Below are 18683 nucleotides of genomic sequence, written 5' to 3' on the forward strand. Positions count from 1 at the left end.
GCCACGCAGAAGTGGGTGGGCCTGTTTCTGTTTGGCGCCTCTTGAGTCAGAAAGGAAGCAAATGCATCAGAATTGCAGCTCTAGGGAGGAGGGCGAGGCAGCGAGATCTTTGGCTTCCAGAGCTCCCTGTCATCGGCACATGAGGGACATGCTCTCTGGACAGTGGGAGAAGTCGGAAGGGCTCAGTTTGGAGGTGGGGAGATGGGCGAACTGACATGGGGGTCTTAGTGCAGATGCTTGTGTGTGTGTGTGTGTGTGTGTACACACACGCGCGTGTCCGCAGTCTCTAGTGATGCACCTGCTGCCCCTGCTGACTCGGAGCCCTCCAGTGGCATCTCTTCTACCACAGACACTCAAGGAAGAGCGTTCTGGAATGTAGTCTGTACTTGGGTGCAGCGCTGTCTTGACTGGCGACCATTCTTGTTCCCCAAATGTCCTTCAGCCTATTCTAGTCCTGATACCCCCTCCCTTACTTCCAGGAAGTTTTCTCTGTCCCTTCGTCAACGATCCCCATTTTCTTCCCCTTTCCTAAGGATAAACTGGGGTCCAGGTTTTTAGCTACTGGTGGGCAGAGCACCCAATTCCGCCTTGACTCATTCACCCCTCTGTTCCAGGACTGGACTCACTGTGGGGAGCCCAGACATGCTTAGAGCACGGATTCATTCATGGAGAAGGGGGATACAGGGACAGCTCCCGGTGTGTAACTGGGACCAGCCCTCCGGTGTGTCCTTTCAGGTGCCATGTTGGCTGCTGGCTCCTGCTTGAACTTGGTGTCCAAGTCTGTGCCCCATGTCAGTGAGTCTGGGGTTAGATCCTGTGTTTTGAGGCCCAGTGGCAACACACACAGTCAGAATCCTAAGATGACTGGGCCTGGTGGGACTCTGGAGACCACCAAGGCCCATCAGTCTTTCATTTACAGAGAAGGCATCTCCCAGAGAGGGAAGGGCCTTGTCCAACATCACAGAGTCGTTTGTGGGACACATTGGGTGTCCTGGCCCCCATGCCACTACTCTTGCCACCATGTCACATTGCCTTCTTAATTTTGACACCCCTTACTCTACCTCTCTCTCTCTTTTAAAGCTTTTTTAAAAAGTCTATTTATTTATTTTGAAAAAGAAGAAGAGAGAGAGAGAGCATGAGTGCATGTGTATATGCATGCCAGCAGGGGAGAGGCAGAGAGAGAGAGAGAGAGAGAGAAAGAGGGAGAAGAATCCCCAGCAGGCTCTGCACTGTCAGCACGGAGCCCCATGTGGGGCTCGATCTCATGAACCGTGAGATCATGACCTGAGCAGAAATCAAGAGTCAGATGCTTAACGGACTGGGCCTTCCAGACGCTCTCTCTCCCTCTCTTTTTTCTCTTGCCCTTATACTTTTCTTACACTGTTCTCTCTAAAGTTAGCCCATCTGTCTCCTGCCATTCCTCAAGGCCTAGCTTGGTCCCCTCCACTCTGGAATTCATCTGATCTCTCTCCTCTACTTTCTTCTGCCCCATTAGCAGCACGTCCTGCTAATTCCCATTCCCTAATTGTCTGTAACACAAATTAATGCTTTATTACTTGATGCTCTAATGACCTGGGTTCTAAGCAACCGTGTGACCTTGGGCTAGTTACTTAGCCTTCTTAATCCTCTGTTTTCTCATCTGTAAAATGGGGCAGGCATTTGAGCTTGCATGAATAGCAGAAGCAAGCTTGGGGGGCTCGACTTGGAAAAAGTCCAGATAGAAATCTGAGGTGTGGTGGGTGTGGGCGGGGTGACAGCGGAAAGGCAGGCAGGGGCCAGGTTGTGGGGCACCTCGGCTGGGATAGGTTATGCTATTGGCAGTGAGGAGTCCTTGAGGCTTTTCTGGACCCCCCCCCCCGCCACCACCTAGAGTTTGGGGTGGCCATGAATTGGTGGATGGAAACACAGAGGCTTTGGAGTTGGCCGACCTGGATTTGCATTTCGGCCCTCCCACTGGTTAGGTGTGTTGCCTAACCAGGGTGATTGCTAGAGCTCTCTCAGGTTCCTTTTCCAACCTGCAAAAATAAGGAGGATGCTACACCATAGACTTGTGGGAAAGAGTAGGTGCAAAAACATCTATAAATCGCTTAGCGTGGAGTCTTGTACTTAGTAAGTGCTTAATGAGAAGTAGCCATTAGAACTGTGGGCTGTCGTCATCCAACAGCACCCGTCTGCCCGCATCTTGGCCTGGCCTTGTCGCTGGGTCTGTCTGGGCCCAGGGTGACGGGCTCATTCCTCATTTGCCAGCCGGGAAGCTTCCCAAGGGTGGGGCCTGAGTGCGTCATCTCCCTGCTCTGGCAGCTCCAGAGAGTGAAGCGGGGGAGAGCTCTTGAGAACAAGGTGATGTTGCCCTTTGGAGCCCCTAGGGGGGGCTCTGCAGAGGCCCAGAGACCTGCCGGCAGGTGGTGGGAGGGGAGTCTCAGGAGGTCTTGGCCACCCACCATAGTGTCCCAGAGGATCGTGGCGTGCAGGGAGCTTTGCGTTGATGAGGTGTGCACCCAACTTTCTCACTGTCCAGCCAACTGTCCCGGGCATAGACCTCAGGGCCTCCGGCACTGCAGTGGGCTTGTGAGGAGGGGCAGGCTTAGTGCCCAGAGAGGGAGCATGGGAGGGGGGAGGGCAAGAGGAAAGTGGCTGCGGGTTACCCCACCCCCCTGAGCATCTCCTTGGCCTGCGCTGGTGGAGAGGGGCGCCACACACACCATCATTGAAACAGAGTCTAACCATTATTACACAAAACTTATAAAACACCTACTAAGTGCTGAGCAGTGTGCCAGGGGCTGAGGACAATCGTTTGGCAAAGATTGGGTGGGTCCTGCCTGCATAGAGCGGGACTCAGAAAGGCATTCAGAGGGGGAGCACGGCGGGCTACAGGAGCTGTGAAGGCTGCCCTCGAACCCCCCAGAATGGTGATGTGAGGCTGTGTGGAGTAAGGCTTAGCGGAGCCTTGCAGACTGAGCTGGGGGACCTGAAAGCATTTGTGTGGCTGGAGGGCCCTGGGGGGAGTTGGGCTGGGAGTGGGTAGAGATGAGGCCAGAAAGTGACCCAGCAGTCTTGGCGACCACATTGAGGAGTGTGTACTGTGTCTCAAGGGTAGGTGGGAGCCACTGAAGGCTTTTTAGGCCAGGGAGAGCTGTGGTCAGATGCAGGGTCTGCAGTGCTACGGGAATGGGGAAGGATGGGGTGATCCGACTTCAGGTTTCACGGAGGGAGGATTGAGGAGTGGGTATGGATCTGGGGGCGGGGGCTGAGCCAGGCTGTGACCCTGAGGCAGGGAGCCAGAGCTGGAGGAAGAGCAGGCCAGGGTCCCCACCATGGCCTTGACTTTATCACCTCTCCCTTGTAAGCCTCAAAGGCTGGTTTGTTCCACAGGTCCTTAGATAAGACAGGTTGCTTCTCAAAACCTCAGTGTTCTCATCTGAGACATGGAGAGTGGGGCAACTTTCTCCCTGCCACTTGGAGTAGCCGATTAAGAACACGCTTTCTCTACCTGGGCCTGGTTCCAGGGCACAGAAACCGGAAGGGGAAGAGCCCATGGACAAACAGGCCTCCGCTGGCCACACAATGGCTGGGGTTGGTCTCTGGGCATGCTCACTAAGCTCTCGGAGTGCCCTGGGAGGGGCCTGGGGCACGTCCAAAGTGAAAAGCAGTGGACGCGGTCCTGGCTGAGGCCTCCTTCTCTCCTTTGCGGCCTCAACTGCTCTCTCATTACCCAGGCTCCCAGGGCTGGGAGGATGGGGAAGATGGGGTGACAGTTTAGGCACCTGGACTCGCCTAGCTCCGAAAGTCTCCAAATCTCTGCAATTTACTGCTCCTCTTCTGACTCTGCAGAAGCAGAAATCGGAGGGAAGGGACCCACCCAGAGCAGACCAATGGTATTCGGACGATAAGAAGAACTTCCAGCTCCATCTCAGGGGTCCCTGCTTTCTCCCCACCCCGGGGGAGCCGCTGAGTGAGTGAGGTCGAGAGATGCCCTGACCCAGTGCCCCCGCCTCTGCCCTCCTGGGGCACCTGCCACTCGTGTTTCCTTGGAGGTTGTCCTCACATGGGCCTGGGGCAGAATGCAGCCCCCCAGGGGAGATGCTGCTGGCAGGGCGAGGTGGACGGTGGTCTTGTCTGACTAGCCCAGGAGAGGGGAAAAGGAGGCCTGCCAGGACGGCTCCTGGTTCTGGAAAAGGCACTCTCTCAGGCTCCTCGTGCCATCTCTGCGAATCCTCTTTCCACTTTTCTTCTTCCTCTTCTCTCCCACAGCCCTCCTTACTCCTCTCTCTCTGGTTTCCTTTCTAGCTCCCTCTATTTCGCTCTTCTTCCCCTTATCCTTCCCCTGGCTCCTCGGTCCCCTCCACACCTCCTCCTCTTCCCTTTCTCATCTCCTCCTGTTCCCCCGGGCTCAATTCCACTCACTTGCCCCCCCTCCCCCCCACTCTCCCCTTCCCGAGTTCAAGCTGTCTATTCCTTTCTCTTGGAGCCCCCTGCCCATCTTGGCAGGAGGTCATCCCAGATAATGCAGGGAATCAGGCTGTCTTCTCTCCAGAATGTCCCCCTTCTCCTGAAGACTAGCAGGCCACCTGCAGCCCCACGGTGCCACCTGCTGCCTCAGGCCAGCGGGAGGACTGTGCCCTAGGTGAGCTCTCCCCCTTTGGAGCTCCCGTCTGTGGCAGCGGCCCCTGCAGGCGAGGTTGGGGATCACGGCTTCCTGCCAGCTTCAGCTCCCTCCCTCCTCCTGTTCACAACCCAGGAATCCCAAAGTCCACACGTGTGTGTCCAGGGTGCACATGAGTGTGGGAATTGTGTGCGGACCACAGGGCATAACATGTCATTCATTCATGCAGAAAACGGGCAGAAATCCATCCATCCCCCCCCCCACCACCTCCAGGATACCAATGAAATGTGGCAGTACGTGGTACATGGTACATACTCAGGACATGACAGGGATCTCCTCCCTGATTGCCGACAGCCGCCCTGAGTCCCTTCCACAGCTACCCCTGGACTAGCTATGAGTCAGCTACTGCTGGGCAGCAGGAATCCCCAGGTTCCCATTCTGGAGGCATGAGTCAGGCCCAGTTTGGGGAGGAGAAAGGTCACACTGGGGTCAGATGCTGGACCCAGGCAGGAGCAGACACGCGCCTGGCTGCCACCTTATCACGATGGGATGGGATATATGTGATGTCCGTTGCCAGTAACTGGGTCCCAAGGGCTGGGAGGGTAAGGTCCTGGGGCTGAACTGAGCACCCCTACCTCTGTGGGCTGATGGTGTTGTTGACTTGGGCTCTGTGATATGCAGATGCTTTTCAGATAGAACCGCCTGAAAAGGGCCCAGCCAAGTCCTAGAAGGCATTGTGTTCATTGTTGCTGTTGCTGCTCCTGGGGGCAGAACCCCTAGCCCTGGGGATGGGCCCAGCCTGAGGACACCCTCACTGCCCTCAGAGCTCCCAAATCCAGCTCGCCAGATCTGAAGCTCCATCTTGGTTCCTTGAGAACCTCTCTCCTTTATCTAGATTCCAGCAGTTTCCAATCAGGGCCCATTGAGCTTTCTTCAGGCTTTCGGGAATATCTATGATGGGGAAAGCCTACTTTCAACTCCCTCCTATACTCCTGATTCTGGGCAGGGGATCTGTCCTTCCTTGTTGCAGCAAACTGACCATTCAGCACAACGGACAGCGACCCACGTGGGTGGGCCATGGTGGGGAGGCGGGTCTGTGAGCCTAGCAGTAGTCAATATTTTAGCCATGCTATTCTATCCCCAGTGTCAGCTTCTTATCTCCAAGATCCAGAACGTACTGGTTTCTTAGGGCAGCTAACTATCCATCTCTCAGTAATTATTATTATTATTATTATTATTTTTTTTTTTTAATATATGAAATTTATTGTCAAATTGGTTTCCATACAACACCCAGTGCTCATCCCAAAAGATGCCCTCTTCAATATCCATCACCCACCCTCCCCTCCCTCCCACCTCCCATCAACCCTCAGTTTGTTCTCAGTTTTTAAGAGTCTCTTATGCTTTGGCTCTCTCTCACTCTAACCTCTTTTTTTCTTTTTCCTTCCCCTCCCCCATGGGTTTCTGTTAAGTTTCTCAGGATCCATATAAGAGTGAAAACATATGGTATCTGTCTTTCTCTGTATGGCTTATTTCACGTAGCATCACAATCTCCAGTTCCGTCCATGTTGCTACAAAGGGCCATATTTCATTTTCTCACTGCCACGTAGTACTCCATTGTGTATATAAACCACAATTTCTTTATCCATTCATCAGTTGATGGACATTTAGGCTCTTCCCATAATTTGGCTATTGTTGAGAATGCTTCTATAAACATTGGGGTACAAGTGCCCCTATGCATCAGTACTCCTGTATCCCTTGGGTAGATTTCTTAGCAGTGCTATTGCTGGGTCATAGGGTAGATCTATTTATAATTTTTTGAGGAACCTCCACACTGTTTTCCAGAGCGACTGACCCAGTTTGCATTCCCACCAGCAGTGCAAGAGGGTTCCCGTTTCTCCACATCCTCTCCAGCATCTATAGTCTCCTGATTTGTTCATTTTGGCCACTCTGACTGGCGTGAGGTGATATCTGAGTATGGTTTTGATTTGTATTTCCCTGATGAGGAGCGACGTTGAGCATCTTTTCATGTGCCTGTTGGCCATCTGGATGTCTTCTTTAGAGAAGTGTCTATTCATGCTTTCTGCCCATTTCTTCACTGGATTATTTGTTTTTCGGGTGTGGAGTTTGGTGAGCTCTTTATAGATTTTGGATACTATCCCTTTGTCCGATATGTCATTTGCAAATACCTTTTCCCATTCCATTGGTTGCCTTTCAGTTTTGTTGATTGTTTCCTTTGCTGTGCAGAAGCTTTTTATCTTCATGAGGTTCCAATAGTTCATCTTTGCTTTTAATTCCCTTGCCTTTGGGGATGTGTCAAGTAAGAAATTGCTGCGGCTGCATCTCTCAGTAATTAAACACACCATTCTAGCCATTCACATACACGGATTAGCATAAGATGCCCTAGAGAGCCTTCGCAGGCAGAAAAATGGTGGGAAGTGGTGTAGTGATTTGATTGATCTCTGCCACCCTAACATGAAGAAAGTCAGTTAAAACACATACAGGCAGGAAAAAAAAATCATTCCTTGAACACCTGCTGTGGACCAGCCCTTGTTAGGGACTGGGAGGGAGTGGGAAGAGTGCAACATGAGGTTGTCCTTGCATTCTTCTGGCCTTATGGTGGTTCACTGTTGCACCGAAGAGGTACGCATCAACAAACACGTATTTCTTTCCCATTTATGAAATTTGCAGAACTATTTCTGGGAAATTATCAAACCTGTTAAAGACATGCAAAAATGAAGTGGCAGCTTTGCTGGGTGGAAAGGAAAAAACCTGCCTAAATCCTGCGTGACTAGCGTCTGGAATGCCTGCTTTCAGGGAAGCCCTCTCCTGGTTCCCCTGGCTGCTGCACCAGCAGGGCCTCTGCCTGCTCCTGCTGGGGACACAACCCAGGGAAATGGCACAGAGGTCCAAGGACAACAGAATTTGATGACTTTATGGATTAAATACATACTGATGTGTCAACAGTGTGACGATACCAGAAATCAAAGGTTATATTCTCTCTCCACTCTCCCTCACTATCTCCCCTTCTCTTCCTTGGGCTCCTCATTCTCTGAGCCTTTGGGGCTTTATAGGATGAGCTTAGTCCTAGTAGGGTGTGGAAAGAATCCTGGCTTGCTTCCTCTCCTATCCCAAACCCTAGAGGCCATAGCTTCTAACATCCTCCTGAATGGTCAGTACTGAGTTTCCTTGCATAAACCATGGCTCAAGCTGCCATTCCAGCCCTCCCCAGCCCTACCTCCAGTCTGATCCTCTGGACAGAGAACTGTTTGCCCATCCCACGCCTGGCAGCCTGACCCAGACCGTCAAGATGAACAGGTTTGGCAGATCAAACTGGCTACAGTCTTTGTTTTTCGCGAGATAAAGCGTCAGAGTTTTGGCCACAGCTGAAATAAACTTTTGCATTTATTTTCTTTGAAATCATTTTTAATGTATGGAAAAGTGGCAAGAATAGTACAAAGAAACAAATTTTTTGGTCATTTGAGAGTTAGTTGCTGACCTGATGTCTCCTTACTCCCAACTACTTTAATGTGTATCTTCTACAAACAAGGACATTCTCTCTCTCTCTCTCACTTAGCCACATTACAGCCATCAAAATCAGGAGATTAACATGGATACATCACTGCCATCTGATCCTGAGACCCTATTCGAGTTTTACCAGTTGTCCCAATAACGTCCTTTTTAGCAAAAGGATGCCATTCAAAATCAGGCCTTAGTGTATTTGGTTGTCAGTCTTCTTGGTCCCTTTCAGTCTGGAATAGTTCCTGAGTCTTGATTTTCATGACCTTGACACTTCTGAGGATGATAAGCCAGCTATTTTGTAGAAGGTCCCTTGGTTTGGGTTTGTCTGATGTCGTGATTAGACTTGTGTTATGCCTTTTTGGCAGGAGTATCGCAGAAGTGATAGGTGCTGAATTCTATCACGCAGTGCACGATTTCAATTTATTCCATTTCTGGTGATGTTGACTTTTTTTTTTAATATTAAAAAACCTTTTAAATGTTTTTTTATTTTTGAGAGACAGAGACAGAGCATGAGCAGGGGAGGGGCAGAGAGAGAAGGAGACACAGAATCCGAAGCAGGCTCCAGGCTCAGAGCTGTCAGCATAGAGACCGATGCGGGGCTCAAACCCACAAACTCCAAGATTATGACCTGAGCCGAAGTTGGACGCTTAATTGACTGAGCCACCCAAGGCCTCCCTGGTGATGTTAACTTTGATGACTGTCTTCCAGGTTCCACCACTGTAAGTTACTTTTTTCCTCTTTGTATTTAAAATGCACTTTGTGAAGGAGCACCTGGGTGGTTCAGTTGGTTAAGCGTCTGACTTCGGCCTAGGTCATGATCTCACTGTTCCAGAGTTTGAGCTCTGCGTCAGGCTCTGTGCTGACAGTTCAGAGCCTGGAGTCTGTTTCAGATTCTGTGTCTCCCTCTTTCTGTGTCTCCCTCTCTCTCTGCCCTTTCCCTGCTCGCACTCTGTCTCTGTCTCAAAAATAAATATAAAAATTTTTTAATGTTTTTATTTCATTTTTGAGAGAGAGAGAGAGAGGGAGAGAGAGAGAGAGAGAGAGAGAGAGAGAGAGAGAGTGTGAGTGGAGGAGGGGCAGAGAGAGAGAGAGAGAGAGAGAGAGAATCCAAAGCAGGCTCTAGGCTCTGAGCTGTCAGCACAGAGCCTGATGTGGGGCTCAAACTCACTGACCATGAGATCATGACTGGAGCTGAAGTCAGACGCTCAACTGACTGAACCACCCAGGTGCCCCTAAAAAAATTTTTGTTTTAATCCCCTCCATTCTTGAAACACTTCCTAACTTTCTGGATGAAGATAATCTTAAAACATTTTGTTACATCTTTGCTGCCGGCACTGGAATTAGCCATTTCTCCAAGGAACTTTGGTTTCTTTTGTGGGGGGAATGGTATTTAGAAATCATGATCTGGGCTGATGGCTTTTGAAATCTTGTCCATGAGTTTTTGACCCTTAAGACAGGAATGAGTGTGCCTTCAAGCTCCAACATTCTAGACCAACATTCTAGATCAGTGATTCTAAACTTGTTCAGGTAGTGGACAATGTGGAGATAAAGAGACTTTTTTTAAAAATGAAATTTATTGTCAAATTGGTTTCCATACAACACCCAGTGCTCATCCCAACAGGTGCTCTCCTCGTTGCCCATCACCCACTTTCCCCTCCCCCCACCCCCATCAACTGATAAAGAGACTTAATGGAAATATATGATACATAGAGTAAACATAATATTTTATAAAATCTAAAACATCATCAATGGAGAAAGTAAGGGACTATATGTATATATATGCATATGCGTATATGTATACACACATATACAGTTTAAATCTATGTAGTTTCTTTTTTTAAGTCTATTGTGATTTAAAAAATTTTTTTAAGTGTATTTCTTTATTTTGAGAGAGAAGAAGAGCAGGGGAGGGGCAGAGAGAGAGAGAGAGAGAGAGAGAGTGAGACAGAGAGAGAGAATCCCAAGCAGGCTCTGCACTGTCAGTGCAGATCCCAATGTGGGGCTCGAACCCACTAATTGTGAGATCCTGACCTGAGCCGATGTCGGACGCGTAACCAACTGAGCCACCTAGGCACCCCAAAATCTATGTATTTTCATGTATTTGTCTATCTTGAAAGTCATGAGCACGCTTATACCTTCAATCTGAATCTCAGTACTGCATGGTTCATTCTAGTTTCCTTCTTCCAGCATTCCTTTGTGTACAACCAATCTCCCCTCGCAGCCACTGTCCTCAGCACAGATGTCTTCTGTGTTGGGACAAGAAACTCCCCCAAGAAACCTTGGCCTGGATGCCTGCTTTCCCACCTAGTAGCTTTGGAATTGGATTAGGCAGGAAGAAAGGAAGCCCTCTCCTGGTTCCCCTGGCTACTGCACCAGCAGGGCCCCTGCCTGCTCCTGCTGGGAACACAACCCTAATCTCTTTTCTTTGTTCCCTCAGACCTAGTTATGGTAGCTGCTTCCCCTTGGGCCCGTCCCGTCATATCTCTTTTTACCCTTTCAAGTGCCCGGTCAACACTCTACACCGGGTGAACAATTCTTTACATTGAGTTCTCTCTGTTCAAATAGTGTGACTGCTGTCTCCTTATTGGAGCCTGACTGACAGAGGTGGGCCTTGAGCCCTGATGCGCAGAGGCTCATGGGGTGCCTACGTACTTTCTCCCCATGTCAGTGTATGTGGAGATACCGGGAAGAGATAGCTCCCTGCCAGTGGGCCTGTGGGAGCTGCAATGTTGGCCGAGAGAAGGCAGCCCCTTCCAGAGCATTCTGGGTCTCTCTTGTTAGGTTTCAAACAGGAAGTGTCTAGCTGGGCTGAAGGACTGTTGACTGGAGAAATTCCAGCTGGAACGTTTGGCGGCTGTATGTTCCTTGAAGTCAAGGGCATCTCCTGGAGACAGGAATCTATTGAAAAGAGTCTGTCCTCATAAATTTACACAAAAATTTTGTGTTTGATGCATTCAATGGTTACACAACAACTTTCATGTCAACTTTTTTTTTTTATGGATTTTAAATAAAACGTTTATGTTTGACAGAGATAGAGAGGGAGAGAGGGAGAACACGAGTGGGGGAGGGGCAGAGAGAGGGAGAGGGCGAGAATCCCGAGTAGGACTCCATCCATGAACCATGAGATCATGACCTGAGCTGAAACCAAGAGCTGGACACTTAACCAACTGAGCCACCCAGGCTCTCCTCCTGTCAATTGTTTTTAATAAACATTAGTGAGCACCAAATGAAGGTCAGATGCTGTGCCAGACAATGGGGACGTGCAGATAGAGTCACCAGTCCTTAGGCCCTAAGATGCCGCTGTCTACTTGTGGGTGACATTTGGGTAAAAAAACCGACAGCTTCCAGTTAAATCTGGCAGATTGAACATACCTATTTAACTCTGCTCCCTTCTGAAACCCACAACACTGAGGTGAGGTTTGTTTATTTTAAAAACTGAGGGGCACCTGGGTGGCTCAGTTGGTAAGCATTTGACTTTTCATCTCAGCTCAGGTCATGATCTCACAGTTCGTGAGTTCGAGCCCCGCATCGAGCTCTGCACTGATGGCGTGGAGCCTGCTTGGGATTCTGTCTCTCTTCTCTGCCCCTCCCCCACTTGTACTCACTCTTTCTCTCTCAAAGTAAATAAATAAACATAAATAATTAAAACAAATAAAAATTTAGATGTTGTTTTGAAAATGAGAATTGGTTTTGACACGATATATTATGGATCAATTCGTGCGTAGTATGCATTTCAGGTTTCCTCATGCACAATTTTGTCTGTGAGGAACATGGATGAACACAGAAAACTGCACCCAGTCTAACTGGGTCGTGTAGGAATAACAAAATGCGTACAACTCTAACATCTATCCAGTGCCACCCACCCACACCAGGCGGGACCACCCTTCACTGGACTTCAGATAACCTTCCTCTCACGGGTAACTTGCAGTAACCTCACCATAGTTAACAAGCTGCAACCCTTCCCATGCCCACGTCCACAAGCCAACTGAGTCTCTTTCCAGGTAAAATGCCTAATTTATTGTAGTCTTTATGTGTTTCTTAGCCATTTCGTATATGTAAAACCGTGCTACCATTTTCATTAGGTTCTTATCTTTTTTTAACGTGTCACTGATGAACTTTTTAAGTATTGTGCTCCGAACCCTATTTTGTCCCTCATAAGCCCTGTGGTCATGTTGCAGGGTTTTGCACGGTGGGGTGTTTTTTAGGAATGCTTATGTTGTGTTATAGCAGAACCGATTACACATAAGACCGAGAAAACAGCAAAGGAGATGATTGTAGAATGCTTCTGGAAGCTAGAAAGTAGAACAAATCGTAACTGACTGTGAGATAATACAAAAAAAAAAAATGTGTATTGCTCTCTGATCCCAGTTTCCAGCACAGAATTCCTAAAACCCTTGTAAATTCCTAAGGGACAAGAACATTAAGACAGCTCCTAAGCCCTTGTAAATTCTGTTAAAAAATTTTTTTTAAATGTTTATTTATTTTTTAGAGAGAGAGAGAGAGAGACAGAGCACGAGTGGGGGAGGGACAGAGAGAGAGGGAGACACAGAACCCAAAGCAGGCTCCAGGCTCCGAGCTGTCAGCACAGAGCCCAAAGTGGGGCTTGAACCCACGAACCGTGAGATCATGACCTGAGCCGAAGTCGGGCACTCAACTGACTGAGCCACCCAGGCACCCCAAATTCTTAAGTGATAAGAGCACTAGGGAGCATCTTTTATTCTATTGAGGCGACTCTGGATGGGCTCCTGGATGGCTGTTTGATGGGGGCCGACCACAAAACCGAGCATGATTAGAAACTTGCAATTTTCAGCCTCACCCCTGTCCTCTAGAGAGGGGAGAGGGGCTGGAAATGGACTTAATAATTGATTGTGTTTATGTGAGGAAGCCTCCATAAAATCCTAATAGTCAGGGTTTGGGGGGACTCCCAGGTTGGTGGACATATTCACGTACTGGGAGGGTGACATACCCCAACCCTATAGGGACAGAAGCTCCTGGACTCAGGACCCTCCCAGACTTTGCCCTTTGCCCTATCTGGTTGTTCATACGTATCTTTTATCACATCCTTTTTTTTTTAATGTTTTTATTTATTTTTGAGACAGAGGGAGACAGAGCGTGAGTTGGGGAGGGGCAGAGAGAGAGGGAGACACAGAATCCGAAGCAGGCTCCAGGCTCCAAGCTGTCAGCACAGAGCCCGATGCGGGGCTCGAACCCACGAACCGTGAGATCATGACCTGAGCCGAAGTCGGACGTTTAACTGACTGAGCCACCCAGGCGCCCCTATCACATCCTTTAATAACCTGGTAAACATAAGTGTTTCCTTTAGTTCTGTGAGCCATTCTGGCAAATTGAATCCAGGGAGGGGGCCGTGGAAGCCTCAGATCTCTGAAGAGGGACAGCCTGGTAGGACTGAGCCCTTAGCCTGTGGGAGCTGACACCATCTCAAGTCTAGATAGGGTCAGAATGGAGTTAGGTCACAGGACACCTAGCTGGTGTCACAGAATTGCATTGTATGGGAAAGACTCCCACACCCTGTGACTGGAAGTGTCAGAAGTGAAGTGCTCTGTGTGAATAGTAAAGGGGACATGCAGGAGGAGAACTGTAGGTTTTTTTAAACACACTAATTAAGGCAAACGAGTTGAATGTTGAGCCAGTGGTGGGAAAGAAGAGGGCTACACAGGAAGCAAAGGAGGAACCAGAGGCTGGGTAGAAGCTTATTTGCCCAGCAGGGCCAAGACCCCCTCCACCCCCGGGGCATCTCAGTGAGTAGATCCACTCCTTCAGGGCAAGGAAAGGACTCAGCCCTGGCCACTGTGCAAAAGATCTGGGGAGAAGCCCCCTAAACCTACTGACAGTGGTCGCCCTAGCGAGGACCCACTCTGCCTGAGCTGGGACAAAACTGCCCTTATCTGTTCATACCTGGAGCCCCCGAAGAACCTAGAAGCTCTCTCCAGTTTTCAGGCAAGGAGAAATGTCTACCTGCCCCCTCGCTGCCAGCCTGAAGAGACAACACCGATGTGCACAATCAGAATCAGTGCCTCCTACTGCGGAAAATGGAAAGGGAACAAATAGAACTTGAAAACAATGTGCCCCCACAGAAATACTTCTTTTTTTTTTTTTTAAGTTTATTTATTTATTTATTTATTTATTTATTATAGTAATCTCTACATGTGGGGCTTGAACTCACGACCCCAAAATCAAGAGTTGCATTCTCCTCTGGGGCGCCTGGGTGGCTCAGTCAGTTACGCAACTGACTTCGGCTCAGGTCGTGATCTCATGGTTCGTGAGTTAGAGCCCTGCGTCCGGCTCTGTGCTGACATCTTAGAGCTTGGAGCCTGCTTCAGATTCTGTGTCTCCCTCTCTCTCTGTCCCTCCCCTGTTCATTCTCTGTCTCTCTCTGTCTCTCAAAAATAAATAAACGTTGACAAATTTTTTCTTAAAAATTAAAAAAAAAAAAAGGAGTTGCATTTTCCTCTGACTGAGCCAGCCAGGTGCCCCCCCCAACGGGAATGCTTCTTCTTCTTTTTTTTAATGTTTATTTTTGGGAGAGAGAGGCAAAATGTGAGTGGGGGAAGGGCAGAGAGAGAGGGAGACACAATCTGAAGCAGGGTCCAGGCTCTGAGCTGTCAGTACAGAGCCCATCGTGGGGCTCGAACTCACAGATCACAAGATCATGACCTGAGCCGAAGTAGGATGCTTAACTGACTGAGCCACTCAGGCACTCCAGAAATACTTCTTTTTAAAAAAATTAAAAAAATTTATTTATTTAGTTTTGAGAGAGCAAGGGAGAAAACACAAGCAGGGGAGAGGCAGAGAGAGAGGGAGAGAGAAAATCCCAAGCAGGCTCCGCACTGACAGCGTGGGGCTCAAATTCATCAACCGTGAGATCACGACCTGAGCGTAAACCAAGAGTCAGGCGCTTAACCGACTGAGTCACACAGGCACCCCTCAACAGAAATACTTTTATGAGGATTCAACCGCATATTGCTAAGAATGGTCTGGGACTAAGAAAGAGGTTTTGGCAATTAAGAAAAAATCTTGAGTTTAAAATTCAATAGAGAAAATGAAAAGTAGAACAAATATTGCTGAGTGACAGGTGAAGTCTTCTGGGAGATCAAATGGGGGAGCTATCTTACAATATGGAATACAAGCATGAAGAAAATGGAAATTATGAGTGTAAAGATAAATGCGAGGATGCCAAAGCTAGGGGGATCTTCTATCTGAATGGCAGCTGTTCCAGAAGAAGAGAAAAGAACAAATAGAAAAGAACTAATAAAGACAGAAACATGAGAAGAAAAACTTCTCTGAGCTAAAAGAAAGACTTGAGTATTAATGTAAAAACTGTTCTTTGAATGCCTAGCAAGATTAGTACAAACAAGATATATACCTAATCATTTCCTGGTGAATTCTCAGGACTTAAAAAAAAAAGAAAGAAAGAAAAAGAGGAAAAAAAAAAAAACAAAATGAGAATCCTAAAAGTCTCCCTCCATAAAAGCAACAAACAATAAACACAGGTGACCTGAAATGGAAAGAGAAAGAGAATCAGACTATCGCCTGCAACTTGAAAATCCTCAGGCTCATGGGACAATGCTCCCTTACCACTTCTGGGGGAAAAAACTCAGATTCACAAATCTTGGCCAAAATATTATGTAAGCATGAGGGAGGAGACATTTTTCAGACCTTGCAAGGATGTCTCTGTGAACTGTTTCTCAAGAAACAACTCAAGAAGGTAGTTAAGACAAATGAAAATTAAATTTGAAAAAACACAAAATAACCTCAAGGTAGAGAAAGGCAAAGAGAATGGGAAACAGTGGAGAGCAGTAAATCGACTAAAATCTGTAGCAAATAAATGGATGAGATAAACAGATTCTAAGCTATGTTCTATATTAGCAAAGATCTTTGAAACAGGACACAAGGGGGAAAACTTTTAGTAATAGGTTGAACCTGAAGTTGCAGATTATTTCAAAAATTTTTAATGTTTATTTATTTTTGAGAGGGGGGGGAAAGAGAGAGAGAGAGAGAGAGAGAGAGAGAGAGAGAACGAGCAGGGGAGGGGCAGAGACTGAAGGAGACACAGAATCCGAAGCAGGTTCCAGGCTCTGAGCTGTCAGTACAGAGCCCGTTGCTGGGGCTCGAACTCACAAACCATGAGATCATGACCTGAGCCAAATCAGATGCTCAACCGACTGAGCCACCCAGGTGCCCCAGAATGTAAAGTTACAGATTATTTCAACCAAGCCTCAGCTATGGGATGGAGACACTGATGGGGTCAAGAGCAAAGAGGGGAGGAGGGTAGGGAATTAAAGAGTTAGGGGTCCGGGATCAGGGAGAGGGATTTAGGCAAATAAAGGAGAACTTGCATTCCTCCCCCCTCTCCATGTTCTTCTTTGATTTTTTGAATTCTCTTGAACAGTTGGGATGCACTAATTAATTGCCTTCATAATTAAAGACCATGGAGTAAGAAACACTGAAAAGTTAACAGTGTTCAAAGGTGTAAGGTGAGGCCATGTCTCTAGAGAAACTGCTTTCCCCAATTCTTCCTTTCTTTCCCAAGGTAGTTTTTTCACAAACAAAAAATGACTGACCAGAAAAAAGGCTAGGCCATGGTATGCACATAACTCCCGAGGCCCCAAAGTAGAAACCGAACATGCTCCATAAATAAAGATAGCTATCTGCATCCTTGCAAGTTCTCCTTTGTTGGAGAAGGGCTATGTTCTGGCATGCCCTGTGGGGGGTTCATTGTTCTCATCTTTAGAAGACCGAACTCTGTGATAGGACTTGGAAGACACCAGAGCAGTGGCACGGGGAGAAGCTCTCTGGCCTAGTTCTTCTTAACCTAGAGGTTAACGTGCCTGAAGTTTAGTTGTGTCTCTGCCATTTCTGTGAGCTATGTGCCTTTGTGCAAGTCGTTTGACCTCTCTGAGATGAATCGATCACTCCAGAAATACTGGGTTGCTGCACATAGTCAACATTCTCCAAATGTTTGTTGAATAAATAAGTGAATAAATGCGTGGCTCAGTTGGTTAAGCATCCTACTTCGGCTCAGGTCATGAGCTTGCGGTTCGTGGGTTCCAGCCCTGCATTGGGCTCTGTGCTGATGGCTCAGAGCCTGGAGTCTGCTTCAGATTCTTGTCTCCCTTTCTCTCTGCCCTTCTGCTGCTCTCTCTGTGTCTCTCTGTGTGTCTCAAAAATAAATAAACATTAAAAAAAAAGTAGGTGAATAAATGAATGAGTGAAGGGACTTGCCTAAGGTCACCCTCAGTGGGAGCTGTGCCTGAAGCCCATAGGTATCCAGCCTTGCTCACAGTGAAGATGGCTCTCCTCCACCTCCTCCTCACTCACTGGCCTCAGCACTCGGCACACCTCCTGGAGGATCTGCTCCTGGTTCTGCACGGAGCACAGGACCAGGGTGCAGACCACCACATCCATGGAGCCATCGGCCACCTGCTGCATGTTCTCCCCCGCAGCCACCACGAAGCGCTCGAACTGCAGGTGTCGGTTCTCGGCGACGCTCTTGATCAAGAACTTCTCAAAGTTGGGGTTGGGGTCGATACAAGTCACCCTGCATCCAGCCGGGTAGAACTTGAAGTTGGCCCCGGTGCCGCAGCCCACTTCCAGCAGAGAGAGCTTCCCGGAGGGGCCCGCGAACTCCGGCAGGTTGCTGAAGAGCTCGCGCTTCTTGCTTGTCATCTGTTCATTGTACATCACGGTGAACTTCTCGAGAAGTAGGGGAACCATTTTTTGCATATCTGGTTCCACAAGCCCAGAAGGTTCAGCAGGAACGTGGGAAATAGATGTACCAGGATGCAACAGCCTGAGAGAGAAGGTGGCTGAGGACTCTTGGTGTGCAGGAAAGAGAGCACAAACCCCGGGGATGGAGGAGGAGAGCAGGGTGGGGGCAGTGGCACCACCATGGGTAACGTAAGACCCTGCAGACACCCCCAGTAGCACAGAGTTAGCAAATGAGGGATAAACCCAGAGAGGGGGTGTCTCAAGTCCTAATGTTCTGGGGCTCCTACCAGAAAAGAGAGGATAGGAATCTCCAAGAGCATGGCAATGGCCATCTGTCACAATAACTTCAACATCGGCAACAACTCGCATACACCGAGTCTTTAAGTACGTTTTCTAACACTCTCTTCTTCACTACTTAAAAGAACCCACGAGACAGGCACTATTCACTTCCCATCTTATAGAAGAAGCAGCTGAGCCCCACAGAGGTGAACTACAAGGTTGTGCAGCTGGGAAATGACAGTCCAAGCGAAACCAGAGGGCCACACTGGTGTTGTGTGGTTTCCACTAAGACCGCTGATCTCTTTTAGGGGAGTAACTTCTGACGGAGACCAGAGAGAGTACATGCATAGGGTGATCATGTGGAGAGGATTGGGACAGAATGACCTCACAAAATGTTATTTTTGTCACCCCTGGAGGCAGAAATAACCATTCTCATCGTCTGTAGAAACTTCTCTGGAGTAGCCTCCTCTGCCCACCTTTGAGTATCTATCCATATCCTTGTCCATCCTTAGCTCCTTCCTGCCATACAGGAAGTCCATCCTTCTCCTCTGAG

The 18683-nt window shown here is 48.4% G+C and overlaps 1 protein-coding gene across 1 annotated transcript; it reads right to left on the bottom strand.

Moving 5' to 3' along the window:
• Window positions 1–17377: 17377 nt before the first annotated feature.
• Window positions 17378–17839, bottom strand: LOC122240529 (methyltransferase-like protein 7A). Its single transcript, XM_042993691.1, has one exon. The coding sequence runs from the start codon at window positions 17822–17824 to the stop codon at window positions 17378–17380; it is 447 nt and encodes a 148-aa protein (XP_042849625.1). The 5' UTR covers window positions 17825–17839.
• Between the last annotated feature and the right edge of the window lie 844 nt (window positions 17840–18683).

Source organism: Panthera tigris, chromosome B4 (genome assembly GCF_018350195.1).
Source record: "Panthera tigris isolate Pti1 chromosome B4, P.tigris_Pti1_mat1.1, whole genome shotgun sequence".
In the NCBI taxonomy this organism is placed as follows: Eukaryota; Metazoa; Chordata; class Mammalia; order Carnivora; family Felidae; genus Panthera; species Panthera tigris.